At 42.0% G+C, this 24,472-nt stretch overlaps 1 protein-coding gene and 1 long non-coding RNA gene across 3 annotated transcripts; one reads left to right on the top strand and one right to left on the bottom strand.

The window, feature by feature from the left end:
- Window positions 1–324: 324 nt before the first annotated feature.
- Window positions 325–22,986, bottom strand: LOC128751172 (plexin domain-containing protein 1-like). Of its 2 annotated transcripts, none has more exons than XM_053852029.1 (13): window positions 22,774–22,986; window positions 7,663–7,820; window positions 7,323–7,466; window positions 3,963–4,032; window positions 3,777–3,899; window positions 3,594–3,712; window positions 3,104–3,299; window positions 2,941–3,022; window positions 1,242–1,302; window positions 1,052–1,157; window positions 745–768; window positions 525–682; window positions 325–459 (listed from the first exon to the last, which is right to left on the bottom strand). In XM_053852029.1, exons 1-13 carry the CDS (start codon window positions 22,847–22,849, stop codon window positions 352–354), a joined length of 1,425 nt encoding a protein of 474 aa, XP_053708004.1. In that variant the 5' UTR covers window positions 22,850–22,986; the 3' UTR covers window positions 325–351. The 2 variants fall into 2 exon arrangements, with proteins under 2 accessions (XP_053708004.1, XP_053708005.1); XM_053852030.1 differs by having other exon boundaries at window positions 7,323–7,463.
- LOC128751173 (uncharacterized) lies at window positions 20,405–23,128 on the top strand. Its single transcript, XR_008413228.1, has 3 exons — window positions 20,405–20,510; window positions 20,751–20,812; window positions 22,987–23,128. It is a non-coding gene; the product is annotated as an uncharacterized LOC128751173 (long non-coding RNA).
- Window positions 23,129–24,472: the final 1,344 nt, after the last annotated feature.

Below are 24,472 nucleotides of genomic sequence, written 5' to 3'. Positions count from 1 at the left end.
ACTGGAGTTCAAACTCAAGAAGAACTGACGTTGCTGCAGGGAGGATTAGAGGCCTCCTTTCTGTCATTCTTTCTTGCTCAAAGTTTACAGTTGTGATTTTTAGTTTTGAAAAATAAAAGATAGATTAAAAAACACATTATTTCCAGAGATGTAAATGTCAAGGATGAATCCTTTTGAAGTACTTGGGACAAAACAGTGTACAATTTAATGAATGAAAACACAAATCACAAGTTAATACGAATGTAGTGCATTTATTCACAATGTGCAGAAGTCATTTCTTGTTAAGCATTAAAATATGAAGCAAAAAAAAAAAAAAGAAAATGAGATTGATTGAAAAAAATAGGTGTGTCCTCAACATGGAGGAGCTTCGACAAAACTCTCCCGCCCACTTCCTTCCACTTCTGTGTAACCCGACTGCTGCTTCTGAAACTTCATGGAAGGCCAGTAACTCTTGCGGCGCTGATCAGAAATGACTTAGATTAGAATCCAACCCAGAAGAATTCCAACGATCGAGAGCAACTTACGTGAGTGAGGTAAAATGGTGATGCAACAGACGGGTTGAAGCTGATGTAAACAGTTACCAGCACCAGAGCCAGAAGCAGAACCAGAGCAGCAGCTATTCCTGCAATCACCCCCATGTTGGGCCACTGGTGAGTCGTGGTGGAGGAAGCTGTCTTCGCATCTGTGGAACAGACAGGGATAAAACACTTTCCTTTTAGATCAGTGAAACAGACTTATACTCACCACCGTCTGAGTCAGTAGCGTCATCTAGAAGAAGACAAGACATGCATAAATAAATGAAGGCTTGTTAACCAGTTTAGATGCCTGTTACTGTTTTTCCCCAAATACATTTATTAATTCACCTCTAATTCCTGATTATACAGATCCCTAATTCCTCCAACAGATTGACTGATTTTATATTTATTTTAAAACAATTATTTCTGACTGTGTGTTTGCTTTATGTGTAATTGAATTCAACATTAAAAATATATTTTTTGACATGTTTATCAATAAGGTCAATTCAATTTCTCTCTGATTTTCACACTGTTACCGTTATGTTTACAGACAACACTTTTTGCAGGTGATGTGACATCTTCCATCTCTGGAGTCAGCGAACTGTAATCCCCTGTGTAAACCTCACAAGTGGTATCTTCACTCTGTCAAAAAAAGACAGAAAGATATAGATATATGGACCGCTTTAAGGAAGGCTTCTTTCTTATTAATATGGACATTATTTTTACCTCTTCTAAACATGCGTAATCCAACCATTCCTGTCTGTGTCGATCCATCCCATCAGAACACCTGAAATCAACAACATAGGGTAAGAAAGAAGTGAAGTTTGCCAGTTTCTAAAGCAATCCGTATGTAGCTACCTATTATTCCATTTAGAACTACGCTTAAACTACCTTGTTTTTTTTTTTTTTTTAACTCTCCTGCGAATCCGTTTCTGACTGAATCCCAACATCAGGGGATAACTTTTTAACATTACATCAGATGTCATTTCTTCATTAGGACATATGTATCATATTCTTTATGTTCTGTTTAGTCCCTAAAGCACTTTGTGAACAGCATTTTGAAAGGGGATATATTCCATTATAAAAATATCAAAATGTAAAAAATATACTTAGACAAGCCACTCAGTTCCACTTAAATTGCAATTTTGAGATGACTGACATTCATATTTGTTATCCATATAATTCGGGTTAAACAAATTGTGAGTGCAATGTGCTCAATCGGACAGCAGATGGCAGTAGCGCGAAAGACCTCGGCCACAACACACTGCTGGCAGAATAATAAAAAAAAAAACCTTCAAAAGGTAAATCCTAAATTTGTCACCATAAACACATTTGCTTTGGCTTATTTCAGTGAATTGATAGCATTTTTTTTTACAAAACGATACCTGGTCACGCAAGTCATGAAATGTGAGGGGCAACTATTTTGAATTTTCGTTCATTCAGAAGGAGCCAAAGAACGCCATCCAAATCCCATCACTTATAAGTTATTCCTAGCAACTCTTCAAGCTTTATATACAACTTCAAATATGTCTGTTGGAGTCATTTTGCTTACAAACGAATCCCAGTTGACTGGCAGGTTTATTTAATCCAAAACAACAGGCTATTATTAGCACTTATTTATTTATCACTCATTTCAGTCGTGAGCCGATGGGCCTCAACAGAACATAAACTTTATGTCTGACAGGTGATGACAATGTAAAATGTTCTCCCCCTTGTTATCCCAACATGCACTGCTACGCCAAGAAAAATATAATCTTTCATTCAATGGGGTCCACCTTCGCTACATGCCAAGGTATTTCGTAACATGTAAGGAGTCTTCCTAAACACTGGCTAAAGCTAGGGAATGTTGACTCTGTCGCAGCTGAGTATATAAACCATCAGTGACAACGTAAATCTCTGCTTGTTCCTAGAAAGCTTAATGTTGTAACTGGAGTTAAGACTTCACAAAGGTCAGTGTGCAACATTACTAAATAAACATTTGGTCTCATGAAAATTGATTTATATTAGTGATATCATTGTATACAGGGGTTCTGGAAGGCGTGTGAGAAGTGAGGGACGATTCCGTCAAAACACGCCTAAATCCACATAGATCTCATAACCTCCCTGGCAGCGGTAACACTGAAGTATAAGAGAACCACAGATATTACAAATGTTGGCATTTCTTTTTATACTTTGTATTCCAAACCATATTAACTAATGTAAAGCAGAAGTAGCTACTGCATGTTTCACACTTGTTTTATTGGTATTTTTTTTCTGGCTGTGAGTTTTCATCTTGAAAGAGACCAGATATGAGATGGAAAGACGGAGCTGACTTGGCCAGGGAGACTTTCATCATTTGATAAAACGGTTACCCCGATGACCCAGCCAGAGATGAGTGAAAATGGAGATTGACGACAGCTTCTTTTATTGTCTGTCCTGAACTGACCTCTGCAGAACGTTACACCAGCTGCAGCCAGAGGTTTGCTTTGACGAAACGCAGCTCTCGCAGTTCTTGTGCTGCAGACAAGCTGGAAGGATTTGTGTATTATTGTTATCAAAGTCGCTTTATTGTTGACTCGGTTTTCTCAGTCTGGAGGAGGATCACTCACTGGCCAGAGCGGTGAACTCCACTGCAGAGCTGCTGGTGATGGTTGAGAGATCAATATCAATCCGGTGATACTCATATATGGTCTGTCTTTGTGGACCCGTTGACTGTGTGGGTGTTGTTGTGACCATGAAGGCATCAGACAGGCCCGTCTTGACGGGATGCTCCGGAGTGTTCATCACTGTCAGGGGTAGAGGAATCTAGTGGAAACATCAGGAAACAATAGATCAGTTTCAGTCATGGGAAAGATGAGAAAACTAGTTCATAAATGCAGTTCCAGGAATGTCAATGAATTCACTATATTTTCCACATAAAATGTGCCAAAAATCATTTTAACATTGATCACAAAAGTACCTGCTTGAAATTTTCACAACATTTTAGCTCATTTTTGTTCCTCAGGGTGGTAGTTTTTCTTCTGTTTTGACAATGGATAAGGTGTTCCTCAGCATATCTGTACAAGCATATATGTACATGTATGATGCATATATATTCACGTCTTTGTAGCTGAATGTGATGTCTCCTGTTTTGTGGAGCGCTGCCTGGAAGGTGAAGGCCCCCTCGGACTCTTTGCCAGCGAGTCTGACTTTCTCCCACTGGACCACAAACACCTCACCTACAGAATGGAAATGTCAAGCAAACAAAACCATCGGAAACGGCTTCTATCGCTCTTATACTACCATTATCCAGGTACTGCACGGTTGATTCTTTGGTGTGGCCGGGGTCGAAGTTGGCCATCAGAGGGGCGATGTACTGTGTGGTGGTCAGCATGCGATGAGTGAGGTCTCCAGTGAAGATGAACCCTGGAAACAAATCTCTTGATCTACACAGAATAAGTGGTTTGGACGCCATCCTACCAAACCTACCTCCTGTTGCTATAGTGATCTGCCTCAAGTTGTGTCCGTAAAAAGGAAAGTCAAACGACAAGGCAACTTTCTGCAGAGAAAGAATACCGATGAGACTGTGTAGGATGGAGATGGAATTGATACACGTATAAAAAGTCCACTTCATATTTGGAGCCAGCATGAGGACATATTTAAATATTGCAGATGATCGATAACAGGAGAAATTCTAAACATAAATTTGTTGATTGATGATGTGTGTTACATGGTGACAGGCTTTGTTTTCGTCTCATTGTTCCTCAAAGTTTGGAGCGTGCCACGGTGACGTCCTGTCTGCTTTTATTTTGCTGCACTACTTTCTGTGCCTTTGTGTTGACGGAGCTCCGGCCGGCGTCACACCTGATCTCCATTCGGTGAAACCTTCAAGCTGCTCCGGTGCCAGATTGTCTAGTTTACTGTTTGTCTTGTTTCTATTCTGCTCTTGCTGTGAATATTACTTTTTCTCTTTTGCAAGTTTGCCTCGCATCTTTTTCATCAGGGAGCGAGTTTGAGCTCACCATGTTTATTTTTTGTGACTACCTCAGAGCAGCCTTGAGAGTTAAGAACATCTTTTGCCAGAGTCTCTTAGTTTCATATTCTTTTTTTTTTTTTACTCCTGGGATCACTGAACATCAGTTTTTTATTTGCATGTATTATTACATTTTTGAAACAGTTCAGGGCGGATTTTGATAGCACTATTTTTTGGTATCAAATGTAAATATCTCCTGAAGCTGTGGCTTTTACCCGCCCGACCCAGCTTCTCCCATACTTAGTCCTTTATCCATAATAATATAATAACTAACACACTATCATATAAATCACATAAACTAATATACAACAAAAATATTCTTACCCAGTGACAATCAAAACACACACGCAATTCACACTGGCTGACCTTGCTTGGACATTGTGAGGTTTCCCATTGGCATAACTCTTTCCCCAGCCTCTCACCATCAACCTAACCTTGTGTCCCTACAAATATCTCCACAAATATAGCAATACAAATACACAGACATACACACACACACCCATTCACAAGAGAGCGCTCTCTCGTGCTCAAGTGTAATTGTATTTTGCAAATGGTTTTGGGGGGTTTGAAACAGTTCTGTTATTTACAGGTCATAACAAGTCCGTGCAAGTCTCTCATGAATTGAAACATTTTATTCGGCCAATGTGGATCAATGTCGGACATTTTCTGGCTAATGTTTGACAAATACCGTTGGGAGGTCCATAATTCATGCGTATTTAGCAACTTTGGCAAAATGAGGTCCTTTGTTCATCAATAAGGCACAAGAGAGAGAGAAAGCTTGAAGCAGATTGCCGTACAAGGTTGAAAAGAATGGATGTGACCATCACTAAATGTTTTAATGTGTTCAAATGATATCTTGACTAGATTTTGACATATTACGCCAGAAAAATTAAAACACTTTTGTGCTGGACATGCCACCTGCACATTTTAACCTTGGCGCTATTGAGATGACTCGAAAAGGTAATACATAAAATACAAAAAATAATACATAAAAATAATAACAATAATAAAAAATAAAAAAGAAACATTGTAGTGACCATGTATGAAGGGGCCTTTTTTCCTCAAGGTTTCCCATCTGCTGTTTATTAGCAATGAAATGGCCTTTATATATTTGAAGGGATTAATAAATAATGAAGAATCATTCTACACGAACATCTATGGATTATATTTTAGTTGAACAGATGTTGGCTGCTGAAGAGACGGGTGATGACAGCTCTCAGCAGGTGTGTGTATGTTGGCATTAACCAAAAACACCTATAGTTTCCTGGCAATGAGCAGCTTTAAGTCATGCCTTTAAAGCCTGTGAAGAACAAACCATGTAAGGAATCAATATCTGGCAGACGGCGTCAGACTTTGGCAGTGAATTCACTTGATCGCCTGCCATGGAGTTTCAGCTCTTCTGTCGTCTACGTGCTGTACAAGTCTTCTTCTTTGATTTACAGGTATAAATATTTTTGTTATCTAAAATAGCACTTTTTTTTCAATCATTCATCAACTGTTTCTGACATTTGAGGCGGTTACACCCCAAGAAGGTTGGCAACAATCTCTATCAGCTCAGCGTGATGGTTAGCGACTGCTGCCAACGGATGGATATTTCTGGAGCGGCTGGTGGAGGGAAAGCCCCCGTCTTCCAACATTAGAGTGACGGCTCAAAAAAGGACTTCTTCTTTGAGTCATATACCTGATGAATTGCAAAATAAATACTTCAAAAATAATCATATAAGTATGAGGGCCACAAAACCATTTGTCTGATTTCTCCAAATATTTATTTAAAAGTCATTTTCAGGAGTTAAAGTACAACTGATGAAGGAATCATGACACTCAAAGAGCACAGGCATTCACCAGGCTGCTCACTTACAACTATATTTTGAGTTGTTTTTCACACAGTGTTACTGCCCTGAATTTATTTTATCTATACAATTTGACACCAGAACTTACTTGCACAACACGCCCACGGTAGGCGAGTAAGAACTGCCGTGAAGAATATTGAAATACTGAAATGATTCGTCACTGCGGAAGGTGAAATCCCCAGAACATTTCTTTGAAATACAATTTTGAGTTGTGTAACCTTCAGACAAAATACCCACACACAGTACACCTCATATTTAAATAAAACGACAAGGGAAATATTGTGTTTCATTGTTTGAAAACTCAGCTACATTAACATTAACGGGGCCCTATTTTGTAGTTATTATTTTTTGTTCACCATCTGTGTTAAGTCAGAAAAGAAACCCCAACTGTCGCATCTGGATACAAATTTCCCACGACAGGCTAGTGAAGCTCCCGCTCATCATTTACCTGACTGCTAGCTGTAGCTCGCAGTCTTTGTAGTACCCAAAACATGTATTTTGATTATTCATTTTTGCATTATTTACACTGAGTGGAAGATGTTTTAAATTTAATTTATTTATTTATTTCAGATTATTTTATTATTTTATTTGAACTATTTTCTGGGGCTCTGCGGCGTCTTTTCATCCCCAGCGTTATCGAAAATGATATCTATGTGCCAAATATCATGCTGAGTATCAAGCAGGCTTCTGAAGTCTCAGACATTGACATGCATTCTGTGCATATCACAGGCAAGCCTGGATATTTTCACGCGCATAAAAATGATGGCGAACATGTTAAACTGCTCAAGTCACTCCCTTTGTTGCTGGTACGTAGGTAGTATAATGTTCCATCAAATCCTTTATTTCAAGTTTCTTTTCACACATTCGGTGAGAAGAAGTTCCCAATAAAATTCAGATAACTGAATGTTTGTTTATCATTTCAAACTACGCTCTGTATGTGAGTGAGGGCTCGTGTTTCAAACTCACCACAGCCTGTTGGTACGAATTCGACAGAATACCATGGACTCTGACTTGACCATGCCGGGCATCACTCATGTCCACCCACACTTCCTTGGTACGTTTGTTTTCTGGGCCAAAACTCTGCCATGTGTAGTACTTTCCGGGATCCTCCTTGCAGACAGAGTAAACAAACGGATTAGCGATTTCTGTGGTGTGTTCATGCTAAGGGAACATGTCAAACATTCTCTGCCAAAGCAGTTCAATCATGTTTCAGTAAGAGAAAGGAAAACTTTCCAAGAGAGGGCAGCGTTAAACAAGAAAAACAAATATAAGACAGAAAGGACCGCTCCATCACAGTCACACTCACCACCACATGTGTCATATTGTCTGGCAAGGTGTCAATGGTTAGACCTCCACCCAGGACGGCTCTGTTCACCCCACCATGGCCTGGAGATGACCTGCCAGAATGATCGCCAGCTCCCCTCGACTGCTGCGCCCCTTTTGAATTCTCCCTGCTCACAAGCTCTGTCCAAAACAACGCAATATTAGACTGGAGCCTTCATCAAAAAACACATAACAGTGATGCCGAGAGGAGAAAGTTTCGCCCCAGGAATGCAAATACGTCAAATGAAATTGGGATCTCCACGAGCGCTCCAACTGTGAAGTGATGTTTATGTATCTGGAGTTGTGTTTTGTCTCTTTGAAAATGAGAAGTTACGTTTCGAAATTGAACTGAAAAAAAGAGTATGTTAATGTGTTTTGGGGTATTTTAAATGATGGCTGGGATTGTGAGACACTGGACGGGTAAGAAGGTTTCACACCATGGCGTCTCTCTGTGAAGACAGCTTTAGTTTCTACATGAATGTTGGACAGAATAGACCTGTGTCATTCTTTTCGGTGATTCATTACTCATCCAATCATTTTGTTATCACATATCTTCTCGTATATTTGCTGGGTTTTTTTTCTCCACTTTCCTACTTTTAAAGCAGCATGTTTCAGGTTTGTCTTACAATTCTTTCACTAGTGTGTCTCCAATTCACGTGTTTATTATCCATTGATCCACCACAGTCTTTAAAAAACATGAGTGACAGTCGTGGAAATTTATGTGTATAAACATTTGACTTTTTAGGAAATTAGATAGAAGCAAATATTTAGCTAACAAAATGACTTCATGACCCACCTTTATCAATAAAAGGGTAAATATAAGGGCATTTGAAAATGCAATGTGAGGAATGGACAGACTTAATAAATAAGTATTTAATTGAAAGTAATTTATTCTATCATCTGGTCCACGGTATATTCGCGAATTCGCAGGAATTTACCTTTAAATGTATTATATATAATCGAGACAACCATTCACGTGTTTGCGTCGGGACACGCCATTTTATCAATATTTGCTTTTAGAATTTCAGAATACATTGTTTTATTTTAAAGAAAGTTACAATGTAACACAATTTCACCGTTTAAAAAAAACGTGGATTTACAGTCCAATTTATATACCAAGACGTTTGCGAGATGACGTCGACATCGTGACGTCACTACCCCTATATAAACTCGTGACCGCCATAGCGTCATGTGGAGTGCGTCTTCTAACCCTAAATGGTGGTCGTCGTCTGCACGGCACGCTCTCTGTTTTCACTCTTCTGGCTTTCAGTGAGCTGCAGGCGGCTTTGGTCCGTGACTGGCAGTGTGTGATTTTGGGAAAAAAAAGTCAGAAGAGTCACTCCACAGAGTTCAGTTCCTCGTCGTGAGGCTCCGTGATCCTGCCGTGGTCAGCTTGGCTGCTGCGAAGAGTTCGTCTCTGCTGCTGCGGAGTGTTCCATGACGGGGGTCGGTAACTGACCAGAGGAACTTGAGCTGGGTCACCGGTCCGACCTCTCTGTGGTCCGGACTGACAGCCCAAGCTCACACACGCACACCTTTCCCTCGCTTTAAATGCCCGTCAATTCACCTGAGAAGTGACGCCGGAGACTCTTCGGGCGGTTACAGCCATCTTGTCTGTGCAGCCCCGAAACGCTCCAGAGTTGTTTCGTCCACCATTCGTATGTAACAATGCTAATCGTTATTTAAGACCGTTAGAAAGTTTGTGTAGTTTGCCTCAGTGCAGGTTAATATCTGTACCATTACAGAGCAAGCATCGAACAAAATAAAGTTGGTTATTTTTAATGTGCGTTTTTGTCTTTCCTTCTTCTGAGACGCGCTCCTGAACTAAGTCACTGAAGTCTCATGTCACACCGTGGTGCGATTGTGGAAATCCTTTTCCTCTTGTATCTTCTGGAATCATTGCTGGTGAACAAATGTGCACACAAGAACTCTTATTTGCCAAATTCACTGTCGTCTTCATACAAGATTTATATAAAGTTCTGTGAGCACAGCACCCGTCTGACTTTGCTCTGTTTCAAAAGTTGTGTTGCCATAAATACTAAGTATTTTTGAGGTGCCCTCAGTCGGTCAAGCTCACATTTTGAGTGTTTTTTTTTTTAATTTAAATAGGATGAGGTGCTTTCATCGTAAGTTTCAACAAGCGGAGTGTCATCTATCAAGCTGGGAGGTATCAAACTCTAGGCCCAGCGGCCGTGTGGACCTCAACCCGATCCACAAATAGGCCGCTGTGGACACCTTTTCACTGATCTGGTGAAGAGTCCGTTGACAGTCTGGCGCTGCTTGTTTCACAAAAACCTGCACCCGCTATATATTTCTTTCCTGCTCCTGGCAGAGCTCTGTGTCCCTCCCCCTTCTCTTCCACTGCTGGGGTCTGTGCAGGGAGAGCGGCAAAAAGGCGGACAGAAAAAGCACAGTCTGGACTGAACTTCACAGCTTCAGATAAAGACACTGCTTCGTGTAACGTGTGCAGGAAAGTGATCCGCTTCTGTGGTAACACCACTCCTCTTCATAAGCGAACCACCTCGGCAAAAAGCTGCGAAGTAAACGTGGGAGGGGGGAGATCCTCCGTCAACCAGACCCCCGACACAGAGACAGAAGTCTCTGCTTGAGGCATTTCAACAGAAGCCTCGAGAATATCCAGCTCGCTGTAAAAGTAGAGGTGAAGCTATTGGCATTTCCGGCATAACTTAATGTTGCTTTTCAAGGCAGGATTGGTGGTCAAAGAAGTCATTTTAACAGTGATTAAAATATTTAGTCTGTTGAAATAAATCTTGATTCTTTTAATGTAACTCAAAAATATGTACTTATGGAAAGATAAATAGCCTTTATAAGGGATTATTCAAAAAACAATTCCTTAAGGTCTTTGTAGGCTATTGTGGTGCATGACAGCCACCAATGACTGGAGCTGTTTAAAGCAGTGATTCTAAACCATAGGGCCGGGGCCCATTGTTGGGCCGCAAGCGCCCCCTAGAGGGCTGGCAAACGTTTTTAGTTTCACACCTCTGGGCAGTGACGTCCGTGAGAGGCTCAGTTTTAATACGTTTGCTGCATATGGTGGCAGTAGTGTGTCACTGAATTGACTTGACAGCTGCAAAATTGTGAGTGTGAATTTGAAGTGCTTGAAAGAAATTCAGTTATAAAGAATGTGATGCTGCCCACAACAGTAAACAGTGTTCAACAACTGTTGAAGATTAAATGATTTATTGTAACACTTTCATTCTTCTTTAGTTTATTTTTAAAATACAAAATATATATTTTATATTTAGACATAGTTTTATTATGTTTATTTAATTCAGAATTCAATTATTTTCCCCGATTTTCTCAGCAGTTTGCATCAAAAAAAATTTTCTGTAGTAAATAAGATGAGTATGACTTGCACCTGGTTCTGCTGCTGGTTGGATCGATGGCATAAATGTCTTTGCGATGATCACGTGGTTTCATATTATTTCACAAGGATTTGGTTTGTTTACAGGTATGTTGGTTAAATATGGTTATTGAACACAAATGAGATCAAGAGTTATGAATCAGTTCTATTACCTGAATGGGCCCTGGGCGCATTTGTTCTGGGAAATGTGGGCCCCGAGATAAAAAAGGTTAAGAACCCCTGGTTTAAAGCAAAGTGACTGTGAGCCAGATGCTGTGTGGATGTCTCGACCCAGCATACTGTATATGCTGTTTATGCTGTATAAGTATTTATTGTGTTATTTGACATGCATTTTCAGGTATTTTCATTTATTTATTTATTTGCTGTGATATATCTACTCACTATATCCAAGCCCTAAAGGGGGAGGAAGATGAGGAATAGGAGCAGGAACACTGTTAGGTGCTACTCCACAGCATCACACAGAAAAACCTCTACCTGTGATGTATGTAAAATAAAAATAAAATGTAAAAAACTAACTGGTAAAAAAGATCTTTACCGATTACAATTTCCGAATCTGCTGTTTATAAGCGACTTTGGGTTTCTTTTTCTGAGAAGTTGCTTATAAATATCGGTAGTTGTGGGTTTTCTTGAGCTTGTTTCCAAAGTGTGCTTACGTATTTGGGCTTGTCCCCAGCTTGTCAAGCAGATATCTTTGACTTGTCATTTAAACATCAGACAGTTTGTCCCGTACGTTCCGCTGTCGCCACCTCCCCACGCACAAAGAGAGAAGAGGCGGCAGAGTTTCCCCCCCACCCACATCCTGCTTCTCATTGGCTCTGATGGCAACAAGTACTAGCCAATCAGAGCAGAGGCTCTCTCAGTCCTTTTCTATTTAGGAAGTAAGAAGAAACAGGTTGGTGTCATTTGAATGAAAGAGCGTGACTAGAGTTTAGCAACAATGCCTGGCCCTGAGACAAAGTCTGCGAAATATGTAAAAAAAAAACAGAAAAAGAAAACAAATGGGAGAGCACCGTAAAACAAAGGATTCAACCTGTCGTGGGTGATGACTTGAAATTCCTGAACAGGGTATGTAAATGTGTGATACGTGCACACCACGCGGACCTGAGACTGAGAAACATAGTCCTAGCGTGTTGTATCAGGTCATTGTCCTTAAGTCCTGCAGTTTACAATCCATCCAAACAGATTGTGAAAACGTGCAGGCGATTTATTTGTTTCTCTCACAGCAGAACCTATAGTGGGTGAGTAGGAAAAGACGCTTGTTTTTGGTTTGTTTTCATCGAGGGGTCTATGAATGCGAGACTTGGCAACACTGGTACCAGTATCTGCGATACTGACCCAGTAGAAGCAACATCCGACTTACGACCTGCTTGACTTATGTCCACCCGTATTTACGACAACGGCCAGCAGATGCTTATTTTTTTTAAATTCGATGTCCACCGCAGCAAGTAGCATCACGTACGACAGTTACGGCAGTACAGTATCCCAACACCTCACTCTCACACAGTGATCTACCACTACAGTAGTACCTATAACCCTCGGGTCGGCTGTTTTGAACGGCATTCGACTTATGTCCAATCTGACTTACGACCGGTTGGTCGGAACCGATCCCGGTTGTAAGTCGGATGTTACTTGTAGTACGACTACTTTGAAGGCCAAGTTGAAGACCCCTGGTCTACAACATATATTTGACTGATTTAAAGATTCTTAATACTGCAATGTGACATCAGTGGACCACAGCACTCTGTGAAAACACTACCTTTAAATATATCATCAATGAATGTGGAAAACTACTCACTACTGAGGTGGATGAGGGAATCCAATCGAAGAAAAGATGGTGATAGGGAAACATCTGATCTTGCATTGCGTTCAGACTGTTCTAAACAGCTCAATAAATAGAAATTCAAACCCTAAACAATGTACTTTAAAATGGTACGGCTGCCATGTATTTCAGTTGGAGCAAAAACCTGCACCCTAAGCGGACCTTTGAGGACCCAGTTGAAGGCCCCTGGTGTAAACCATGTTGTAATTTTGGCAAAGTTTTACTGCTTTTTGTTTTTAATGGGCGCTATTATCTTAATGGCTGAGACGCTTTGGCGTTCAAAATCCTTCCTTGTTTCAGACCATGAGTGTGAATCATGCTGTTGTTTTGCGATCACAAACATTTCAAGTTTCCTCCCTGGAATAAGATCAGGAGTTTTTCTCTGGCCACCTAATGTTGACTCTCAATTGAGGCTTTGGTTTCTGCCCTTTAATCTGTAACAAATGACGTTGTGAGAGCCATGTGGATGAAGAGAAAGTCGAGGCACAAAAACGGACTCCCTAATCCCTGATGCATGTAGCAGATGGATATCATGCAGAGGATCAGTGTTTCTCTGTTTGGTCATTGACTTATTATCCATGGCATCAGGACAACTGGACTCAAGGAGCTCCAGTTGTTCGACTTCTGCCATGAGTCAGTTCATCACTCCGGGTGTGTGTAAACTGTGCTATAGGCTCAACCTTTTGTGTATATAGATACTTCATGTGAAATGAGAAGCGCTTTGAAGTGGCAAAAGAAAATCCCTGCGTGAAACTGCATTGCATCATGTTAACAGAGGGTGGCAGCCTGGTCACTTTACAGTGACTGAATTTTACACAACATACAAACAGGTAGGGGCCTTTGTATTTTGCCAGTGAGGATCATCTATGGTGGCTGTGTAACATTCCTTCCTTTTCAATTTCCATTAGTTTTCAATACAAGAATATAAGAATAATCATCAATGCATGGACGGTGGATACCCAAAATGTCATCTGACCTCCACCTCTGTCTTCTTCCATCCCATCATCTTCTGTCACTGTCTCCACAATTGCTTCCAAAGGTCTTCACCCACCAGTTACTTCCTGTTTGGAAAGGCACCCAGATATATTAAGGTACCATGCAATTGTCCTTTAAGGCATCCAAATAAAAGTTCCAGAACAGCTGGTTTAAAATACTGTGGCAGGAATAGCACAGAGGAAAACATCATGTTCTCAAACGTGCTCAGATGAATAAGAGCATCGAGCCTGAATGTTTCACTTTGCAGATGTTTGGTACAAGGAGGCTTAAGTTAGTTAAAAGCAGACACTAATTTGGGGAAATCCAGGCTCTGTGTGACCTATTGAAAACAAAGTTTTTATCTAGATGATGAATCACCGAGTTTGAAAGCAGAGAACAGATCAGCAGTCTGTGGGAGATCTGCTCTGAATCGACGCCACCATGCAGATGACGTCTGTTCAAAACTAACAAACGCGTCATTTCACCATGTAATTGACGCAGTTGTTTGCTCTTTGTTGGGCACTGCTCGATTCTCTCCACCCTAATTCATTCAGCGGGTGCATCCGAGTGGGTGGCATGTGACATATGTGATCCACCTAGTTCTGGAATCAAGCTAAACATGCTTGCTAATGCCCATATTGTGTAGTTCATATTCCGAGGGATGGGTGGAGATGATCACGTCAGGGAGTGGCTGGTACTGTAATATCTGGACTCAACATTACACCACGCTGGTGGGAGCGTTGACATCACAAACTAAGGAAATAAAAACCAGGTCATGACGTGACCTCCGACAACATTGCAACACAACTCAATTGAAGAAGTTTGAGTAGTGATGCACAATGTTTTTGTAAACATGAATTACTGAATATCAGCAAATGGTGTAAAACAATGTTCTGACTCACAGTTTTTTTCAGAAATCTTTTTTTCCCAAACCATGGCAGCCTGACGACAGGTTCCTAGGGGAACCCTCTCCCAAACAAAATCTCATGGTTCTGCACCAGTGGGACCGTGATTTTTTGGTCATGACTCAGTGAACTTGATCACAGGCGAGTACAAGATCAAATTAGACGGGAAAGTCGAGAACTCAGGCTTTTGGCTCGACTCGTTCTTCATCGTATTGGCGCGGGAAGGCGAGCGTTATTCAGCGCACCATGGTCACTTGTGAACAAGGCGCCAACACCAATGAGACATCTCCATTGCCAAACAAAACATCCTCCCAGAGGGCGAAACCAGTTCCTGTCATGGATTCAGATTTTGGAGTGGCTGTTTCTAATGTTGACCACTTCAGTGAGGTACAAAGTCATCCAGCGGTCACTGCAAGTCTTCTGCCCATAGAGTTAAAAGGTCTATGCTGCAGACTGGACAAAGCTTTAAGAACCTACCATCCGGCTAAACTGGAGCTATACTGCGTTGCTAGCGGCATTATTTGAAATATGCCGATGCAGGATTAGTAAACAAGCCTGATTCATTTCAAGATCGCATTCCTTGTGGTCATGATCTCTTCCTGTCATGCTTTAATAAACAGAGGGCACCTAGTTGACCTTGAACTTGACCTTTTTTTATTTTCTCCGGTGGACCGCTGAGCCTCGCTTCGTCTTCTTTGGCTTGCCAGAACACATTCGTCCTCCACCTTAGGCTATCTTGTGCATCCCCTCCAGTCACCCCGACCCTCTTCATATCCTCCTTTTTCACATCCATAAACCTCAGTGGTTGTCTTCCTCTCATCCTTTGGCCTGGTTTTCCAACAGTTTCTAACATTCTTCGTCCAACATGCTCCCAGTCTCTCCTCTCCATGGGTCCAAAACACCTGAGTCTGGCCTCTCCAACTTTGACTCCGAGCTTCTACATGAGCTGTTCCTTGTCCTTCCGAGCCTCTCCCAATGAAAACTGAACATGTCAGAGCTACCTTCACTGAACCAGATCACCAACTGTCTCCTCGAAGTGTCTAGACCCTGGGTACCTGCAAGCACAGTTGAAAGGCCCATTCATTGAGGTTGGTGAAGCGAAAAGCTACTGTCATAACATCACAAAAATAGAAGGGAAAATGCAGTTTCAAATGGGAAATTAACATCTTTTTGTCTCAGGCTTATTAAGTATATAGATGTGCTGGTTGTAGAGAAAAATAACTATATAATATGTGCCAGTTATGCAGTGTTACTGTCAGTTTCAGATAGTTTATTTACAGTGTAAGCAGAAAAGAGACAAACAAATGCAACTGAAGTTTTCATCTTTATAACACAGTAAGCGCTCTAAAATGATCCGAATAAGCAAACTGAGATGGTGAACTTCAATCTATTCTACGCATTTGCAATGACACACTTTGACTTGGGGACTTTTATTAATAAGAGCAATATGCAAGCGTTCCAGCTAGTGTGGGTGGGACTGACCCCCTCACTCTCAGTGAGGGTCCCAGCCTGGTTTTGATCGAGTGTCACACAAAAAAATGTGAAACACACCCCAACTAATAAAAGCCATCTAATCTAACTACCCTTCTCACTGAAATAAAATTGTTGTCCAACTCATTTTCTAATGTAATAAACATTCAATAAAGCGCTTCAAACCAGATCTGCAACACCACACTCTGCCTCTTTCCATCTCAGTAAACTCATCGCTGTCGCTGTGTGCAATTGTTAATTTTTCCTGTGCATTTTATATATCACTGGAAAGCTTTTGTTTGTTCCACTTCCAGAAACAGTTTACTGTGGAGTTATTTTACTTAGAAGTCTGCGTGCCTCTAGTGTATCATCACTAGAACCTGTCCTGTTCGGATGGGTTGTTTTGAACATAGACTGTTGGATATAAACTCTCCTCCAACATCTCTATTTCCACTCATGGGTTCTCATGACACTTGCCTGACTATAGTCCCTCACAAACACCTTCAGACTTATGAGCACACTTTTTCCTGTATCATAACATTATTGTTCCGTTTGACTTCTTTGATCGGAATATTCACGTGTCGTCATTAAAGGCATTTTGAGGTGACTAAACAGGACTCTTACTGACAGAAACTTTCTTCATCCCAAAGGAAATTCAGGTATGTGCATCTGCGCTCGAATGTTAATGCTGGATTTCCTCCTGTCTTGTTGAAACTTTTTGCTCATCAGACATTATGAGTATGACAGCGAGATTTATGACCCACGTGTGAAAGCAGTGACCATTCTTTGACTTCAATTCAGCAGCGTGTGGAAGGATTTGTGTGCATTAACTGGAGATACATGAGAGATATCTGGATGGTTTCAAGTGCGTCTTGTGGCGAAAAGCTGAGCCAATTTCAGGTTTGTTACGGGCACAGGTGGGACTGATATACACAGATGATGCAATAGCATGAGAACTCTAACATGTGAGGAGAAGCATGAACGTGTGAAAGACTTTAACTGGACACTTTCCAAAGATCGAGAGCTCTGGCCCCGAAAAGAAAGGAGACCCCGGCAGCTGGCGTATCAGCATGCACCATGACATTTTGGGTACTTTCCAACGCAGCAGGGGGTTTAGACTGTGAGAGGCAAAAAGAGTTGCAGGCCAGTAAAATTCTCAAGCTTCGACTCTGGTTGTAAAGGAGATGTAGAAACAAGAGGGAGGTGCCCTTCCATTGGGGCTCCTTCAGACGGGCAAGTGCTCAGGAGGCCGCTGGGAATGCAGGATTAAGGCTATGAATCCAGACTAACACATGACGTCCCAGGCAGCTGGAAAAACAAGTGCAAATGTGGTTGACCACAACAACCCCAGTGTCATGGATTAAGTTAAAGGTCAATAAATAGCAACTCAGTTGTTGTGTTTTGTAAACAAGTCATTATGCATCAGTGTTGCGAAAGACACTTTAAAGCGACTTTCATCTGCTAAAATGTCCTCAATTACATCCTGTGCCTTTGCCATGTCTTTCATTTCTTCTGTGAAACAGATACTGCCGCACAGATTCAATCCAGAGCTCTTCACATCCTGTTGTGTTTGAAGCGTGTGAATCCTCGCTTGGGTGCAGGAGTGGCTCTGGTCAGCGAGCATGTGCCACCGCTGACCACCCCGTCCAAACATGCTACTGATATTCAGTCAGTGTCAGTAGCTTTTCTGCAGAGATTAAAAGATTAGATTCTCAAAAATGTAATGTGCCACAGCTGTCATCCGGGTCCACATATGTACATACGTGGTCATGTTGGAGCGGCGTGCCTTGCTTCGCAGCACTGGCACTGAACAGCACAGCTGCTCCTCACTCTGTTTATCCTGTCTGAATTAGCCGCATTACAACGTAGAAAATTTTTCAATAACTCTAGCTGGCTTCGTTTTATCATTCCTTGTTGTTCTCCAAACCCCTTCATCAGGGTTTCTGCATCATTTGGCGTCATATTTATACTCAGCAATTTGTGACGGCGTCACTTTTTGTATCATCGCAAGAATGCTTTTTGTTGTTGTTTTGTTTTAAACCCTGAAAACACGTCAGCCTCCCTCTGCACGAGCCACATGTGACAGGTCACAGTTGCAGGCAAGAAGAACCATCATTCACTCTTACACTGTGCTTGGGTTCAGTTTTCTTATACGTCTGTGTTGGAAAAGAACAGGGTGTTGTCCACCTCATTGGAGCGCACGGTAGATTACAGTATGTGGTGCCAATTCTCACCGTGCCCACGAGGAAATGGTCTCGGTGACTCAAAGTGAGAAAAACAACATGGAGGGGAACCACCCTGGTGCTGAAACACCTGGTAACCATTAAAAAAGCTTTTCTTTTTATTGATAAAGTTTGAGTTCCATGCCAGAAGAATCAGTTGCATTCAACAGGCAGGGAATGCTGCAGTCGGAAAGCCTGTTCTATGGCTCCTTAAGAGTGTAAAACCAAACTCAGGTGTGGAACTGCGGGGTTAGAGCTCACTGCTACTGGGCTCTGATGGATTGAAAATGGAATTGAGGAAACTTGTAGGACCAGTCATGTGAGCGTGAACGCTGCAGTGTCCCTCAGTACATTGCTGCTTTCACTCACCACACCTCAAAAACACATGCAGCTTCTCTCCAAATGTTCTATGCGATTGACAAATCATATGATATTATTGATGTCAATGTTCGTAAGGCCTTGAAGAGTGGACCATGAATCGAATCCATCCAGATGGTCTGACAGCAAGCTGAAGTCATTTGGCAGTAGACGATCGGTTTGTGAGCCCAACTAAACTGACATGAATTACTGACCGTTAAAAATGAACTATTTCTACGAAGAAATCCGAAAACAACTTGCCACTATCGGAGAAATTTTCAAAACATGAACTGTTTAAGAAGAGAGGAGGGAGAGAAACACGTTGTTGGTTGGCAGACATTTTGCTGATTTAGAGATGAACTGAATGAAGGGAATTCTAAAGGACAGAACATTTGTAATATTCATGTGCACCATGCATCGAATTTGTGGCTCCACAACCGCTTGGTAAGAAAGGAATGACACCAGAAAATATGGTGAAAAGACTGCTAATCTTGGAAATTAAGAGTGAAAAAATAAGATTATTAATACATTATGATTGTGTTATGGACCCTCTGCTCTAAATCCTAAGGATATCAACAACCATCTCAATGACGTCTGGCATCATTTTGCAACCAAGAGCGCCAACTTTTGAGCTCAGAAAATCGGAAAGCATTGCACAAGTTCCAAGCCCACATTTTTGTTCTCAAGGCTTTGATAATAAGCTTTTTTCTTTTTGTTGTTGTTCAAAAACAGTTGAAAATGGAAGATATGAAAATGGAATGGTAATGGAAGCGGGACGTCAATAATCGAATCCGGAAGCAGACAGATTAACCACCCTGACTTAAAGTGCATGTTTGGTTTGGTGGTGTGACAACAGAAGTAGAATGGTTTGGAGTGGCAGCTGCCTTTTTATAGGATGGGACTAACCACAACGTTTAGTCCCGGCAAGTGGGCAGAAATGGTACCACCCTTCCGGAGAGGAGCGTGGCAGTTCTCCGACTTTCAGTGGTGCATCTCACCAAGATTTGAAAAGCTGCTGCACTTGTTATTAGAGTCTATTATTAGCAACTGCAAATGGGTTCCACTGCGAGGCTTTTTCACCTTGTTCTCAGATGTGATTCCTCTCACGGCCCCAGAGCAGCGAGTGACAGCTCACACTCGGTCATGCTTTGTCCAGCGAGTCCGATTACCTCACTTCCTTTCTGTGATGCTGAAACCGAAGCCTCCCGTTGATGGATTTTTTTTTCGTCTTCTCATATTGCGATAAGACAAACGATCCTCGACGTGAAGCCAAAACCATGTTCTGTTGCGACCCAACTCAAACAACAAGCTGAAAGGTGTTGGCACAGAGCTGTTTTCCTTTTCCTGGTTTATTTTGATTCCTAAATCACCAGCGCGTCCGGCAATCACCAGTCAAATTAGACATGACCACCATAAATACCAGTCGCTCGCAGAACCAAAGACAATAACGTCTGTGATTCTGGTACTTTCCATGCCGTGCGTCGCCTCTCCAGCAAGTTTGTCAAGCAAAGCTGTGGACCTGACACGGGGCCAGCGACTGAGGTCATCACGGGTTATGCTTCATTTTCAGCTGATGGGGTGTGTGATTCTTGCAGGCACGTCCAGATGGTCTACACGGCTCTCAGAGGATCCAACATGATAAATTATGATGACTCCGATAAGAGCGAGTGTGGAGGGGTGAGACAGTGCAGACAGTGGGTATGTTGCAGAGCCCCGACTTCAGGGGAAACACGTCAGTCTGGAGAATGATACTCAACAGAAAATGAGAATGTGATGGGTGTGACGAATTGTTGTGCAGTAAACAGAAGATTAGCCTGAAAAACATGTTCGAGGGCCCATATCACACAAAACTGACTCCTTCATAATTTTTGCGCTGTTGTTTTGGTTCCTTGGTTCCACAGCATACTTCTTTTTTTTCTCTTATATGCGCCTGAAAAGAGGAGCGCCGGACGTTGAGGGTGCATCCAGCTTCTTATGTAAGAAGCCAGCACATTTTAAAGGTGAGAATACCGCGGAGATCATTCTGCTGACATGTATTTAAGCTACCAAATGACTCAGGCTGTGAAGGGTTCAGTTCACTTGTGTGTGTCCCTAAGGTGTGTCACACTGCTGGAGAAAATAAGTCATTACAGGTTGAGATTAACTCAAACTAACTACAGGGAAATAATCGGTATTAGCACCCTTTTTAGAATTCTAACTTATTATTTATAATGGAGATTAACTCATTCCTCTATGGTTCTCAGATTCATTCACAGCGCTGTTATACTGAAGCAGGGCTCTGCCTTCAGCCAATGACAACAAAGGGCGAGTGTATAGGGGAGGAGCATTTTCCACACGCCGCCAAAACAGGAGCTGAGCGGATGTTTTCCTGCTCTGAAATTTATAGGGTATCTTACGAAAAAAAAAAGACTCTGCCAAGAAGTAATACCACTACTGAAAACCCCCAAAATGACCAAGCCATCCTAACTCCACAGTGTAATAAATTGACGTTGGGAAAGTGGACTTTTGCGTCCTATGATAACGGCAGAAGCAGCCGTCCGTGTCGCATGTTGATGCATAGGCTTTTCAATGGCGTGAAAAGCTTTTCCTTCCCATGTAGAGCGCCAGGTTAGGGGCTGTGGATCGTGAGGAGAATTGCACCGATGTCGGAATCGGATGATACAGGATGTCAGTTTCTATTTATAACCCCTTATTCCGATGACTGAAACACACTGTTTGATGGGCTTTACATAGCAATTGACTCGTTGTTACCTGTAGTGGAAGGAGCACCATCTCATGGCTTAACTTACCTTTGTCTTTTTTGTTTGTTTTGTTTTGTTTGTTTTGTTTTTCTCTTGTTTTTCAACATGCAATGCTGAAGGCTGCCTTCGGCGTCAGTATAGGACGCCAAAATTAAGAGGATGCGTTGCCACCACCATATGGGTGTTTTTAGCCGCTTTATACTCTTGCGAACAGCAATGGCCGCAAATAGACTTCAATTTTTCATCAGCCACTCCCATGCAGTGAAAACTTGACTAGGTAGAAACATGATAGGTGTGTTTTATGCGAGTAAAACATGGCATATTTCTGCCAACAAATATTAAAATATACAATTAATAATTATTTATTTTCTTTTTTTATCTGTTCTAAGGTCCCGTATTAGACACGACTGTTCTCTGGTATTTGGGTTGTTGTTTTCCCTGCCTCAGTCTGTGTGTATGCACATATGAGATAAACCCATAGTTATGAGTGAATGAACACTGACATGCAGTTTGCAGGAGAGCCACTGAAATTTTGCACCACCTCCTATATCATCTGCCAGCACAAATGAATCCCAACAAAACCGAGTCCACCTTAAAACGCACACTATTAATGCTATATATATTTATATATCTCATGTTACATGGCTCAAAGTCCAGCTGGATCTTGTCCCAGTGGACCAGAGTTGGAAGACAGGTTTTCAGTCAAGACACATGGAGAGACAAAAAGCACTCAAACAAGGAGAAATATGAGGAAAAAAAATGTGTTTGTTGATGGCACAAGGACAGTGTGAAACCAACCGGGCTTCGTACTACAGACCTTTGTAGACAACTTTGTCATGTCTCACATGATCAATCACAGTGAGTAGATGCTCTAAATGAGCAGCATCTAAACCAGCGATAGAAAGAAAAACTCAGGCACAGCAGATGGATCTGTCCACTAGATGAGACTAAAAGAACAACATAGTCGCAGTCTAATTTTAAACCCGAGACAGACCATTTGTGGTTTTGTTGTGTGGACTCAGTTGCATGCTTTTGGAGTCCGGTATTTTCATTTCACACTTGACAGTTAACTGGGTTGCTCACTTTCAAAATGAGAAGTCAGTTTAACGCTGCGTCCGGAGGTTTGTGGTTCGGTAAGCAGTTTAAAATAAGCATGACCAACGATGCGACCGACACGCTGATGGGATCGGCGTGAGGAGCATGGTTGGTGTGAAACTCACCTGTCGGATCTTCAGCCCAGGATCTCAGCGGCTCTGTGCCACACAGACAGAAGAAAATCACCAACGTGGAAAGCATCTTTCGGAGCAGAAATGTCCAGGAGACTGGACTATTATTCTGTCTTTCTTCCTCTATCTTCCTCCACAGAACAGTGCACTCTAAATCCCACTAGCGGCACACCACCCCGTCTCTAACTACTCCCCCTCTCCTCCCAGCTCATCCATTACCATGGCGATGCAAACTCAAGGAGGAGAGACCCAGTGCATGAACACGCTATCGACCCATTCGCCACTAAAACCCCTCTGACAATTCTTTAAAATCAGGTTGACAGCTGGACTCCAGCGCCACCGTCTGCCCCCTACACATCTTATATTAAACAGCGAGACTAACTCGCCGGTGTTGCACATTCCATGTCAAGTGTGTTTACAGATCCGCAAAGCGCTGTGCGTGTAACTGACATTGTTTTCACTGCAACACACTTCAGCCGTTACATACAAACACTTTTACGGCTGACAATAACAGAGTTTTACAACGTGGTTGTTTCATCTTGTGAGGTTTAAACAGTGATGAGACTTGCATTTGTTTCAGAACAAATGAAGAGGCTGCATCCCAGTCTTATTATTCAACCATAAAACGATGTATACGCCGCAATAAAAGCTTGTAATGAGCACTTCAACGACATTTTCGTTAAGTGATTCATGCCTTGCGCACTGAAGGAACAGGCCATTTGAGACAGGGCCAAAATGCTGTTGCTCAAGACTTTTGAGATCGCAACAAGCCAGAGAAAAAGACCAAAACAATGCAGAGTTGAGCACAGGAACCAAACCCGATGGGCTGAGACAGAGGTCAGACCAGGGCGGTTAACGGTCGGGACATGTCATCTGGCAGATGCTCTCAGCGGGGAGTTGGATGGGTCAACGTTAGGCAAGCCCGATCGCTGTGACCTGATAGGTAAGTACCAGGGTCTGGAAGAGGATGTAGGCAGCAATGGGCAACTGGAAGTGTGGAAACATGAAGGAGAATTTGGGCTTGTTGAAGACCAGTTAAGCAGCAGCACTCTGAATGAGCAGCCGAGGTTTGATGCAAGGAGCTGGAAGACCAAGCAGATGTTCACCTCAGACTGGGGACAAGGGAGCCACAGTACTGTAGCCTTGCTGTGACTAGAAAGTTTGTTTCCAATGCAAACCGAGAAGAAGACCTAGGGCACTCTGAGGATAGAGGACACGGTCCAGATCCTTTTCAGGAATCCCAGTGGTTTGGATAGAAGGTGTGAGAAGACAACAAAGTATATCTAACCTCGGACAAATAGACCAGACATAACTGCATCGGACTGGACATCAAGACAAGAACAGGACGCTCATCATGAGTCCAGCAGGTTTCGATACAAGCTGGTTAAAGATGAGACCAAACCAAAGCTTAGAAAAATCCAGAGTCCATAAACCATGCTGGGCACCACCCTCAGACTGAAAATGATACATTAATAGTCAACTATTTTGTCAGTCTTGCAGTCAATTAATTCAAATACGCTCATAACCTGGGTCTTATCTGCATTAATGGCACTTGCTGGAAGTGAAAGGTAATGACCTTTTTTACAGTCAATAAAAAGTACTTTACTGGCATGTACAGTTGGGTGTTGAGCTGGACTGGAAGGGGACTTGACTTTGTGTTGTTCTTACCAACATTTTTACAGCCTGAAATGAA

Source organism: Synchiropus splendidus, chromosome 19 (assembly GCF_027744825.2).
Source record: "Synchiropus splendidus isolate RoL2022-P1 chromosome 19, RoL_Sspl_1.0, whole genome shotgun sequence".
Taxonomy (NCBI): domain Eukaryota; kingdom Metazoa; phylum Chordata; class Actinopteri; order Syngnathiformes; family Callionymidae; genus Synchiropus; species Synchiropus splendidus.
The sequence above is the reverse complement of the archived record's forward strand: the minus strand, read 5'-3'. Positions and strand labels throughout refer to the sequence as shown.

Coding starts and splice junctions, on each gene's coding strand:
- LOC128751172 (XM_053852029.1), bottom strand. CDS start 22,849: ATGCTTTCCACGTTGGTGATTTTCTTCTGTCTGTGTGGCACAGAGCCG. Junction 1,303..2,940: donor TGGTGTAACGTTCTGCAGAG/GTCAGTTCAGGA, acceptor TGTTGATTTCAG/GTGTTCTGATGGGATGGATC. Junction 460..524: donor CACCATTTTACCTCACTCAC/GTAAGTTGCTCT, acceptor ATTTCTGATCAG/CGCCGCAAGAGTTACTGGCC.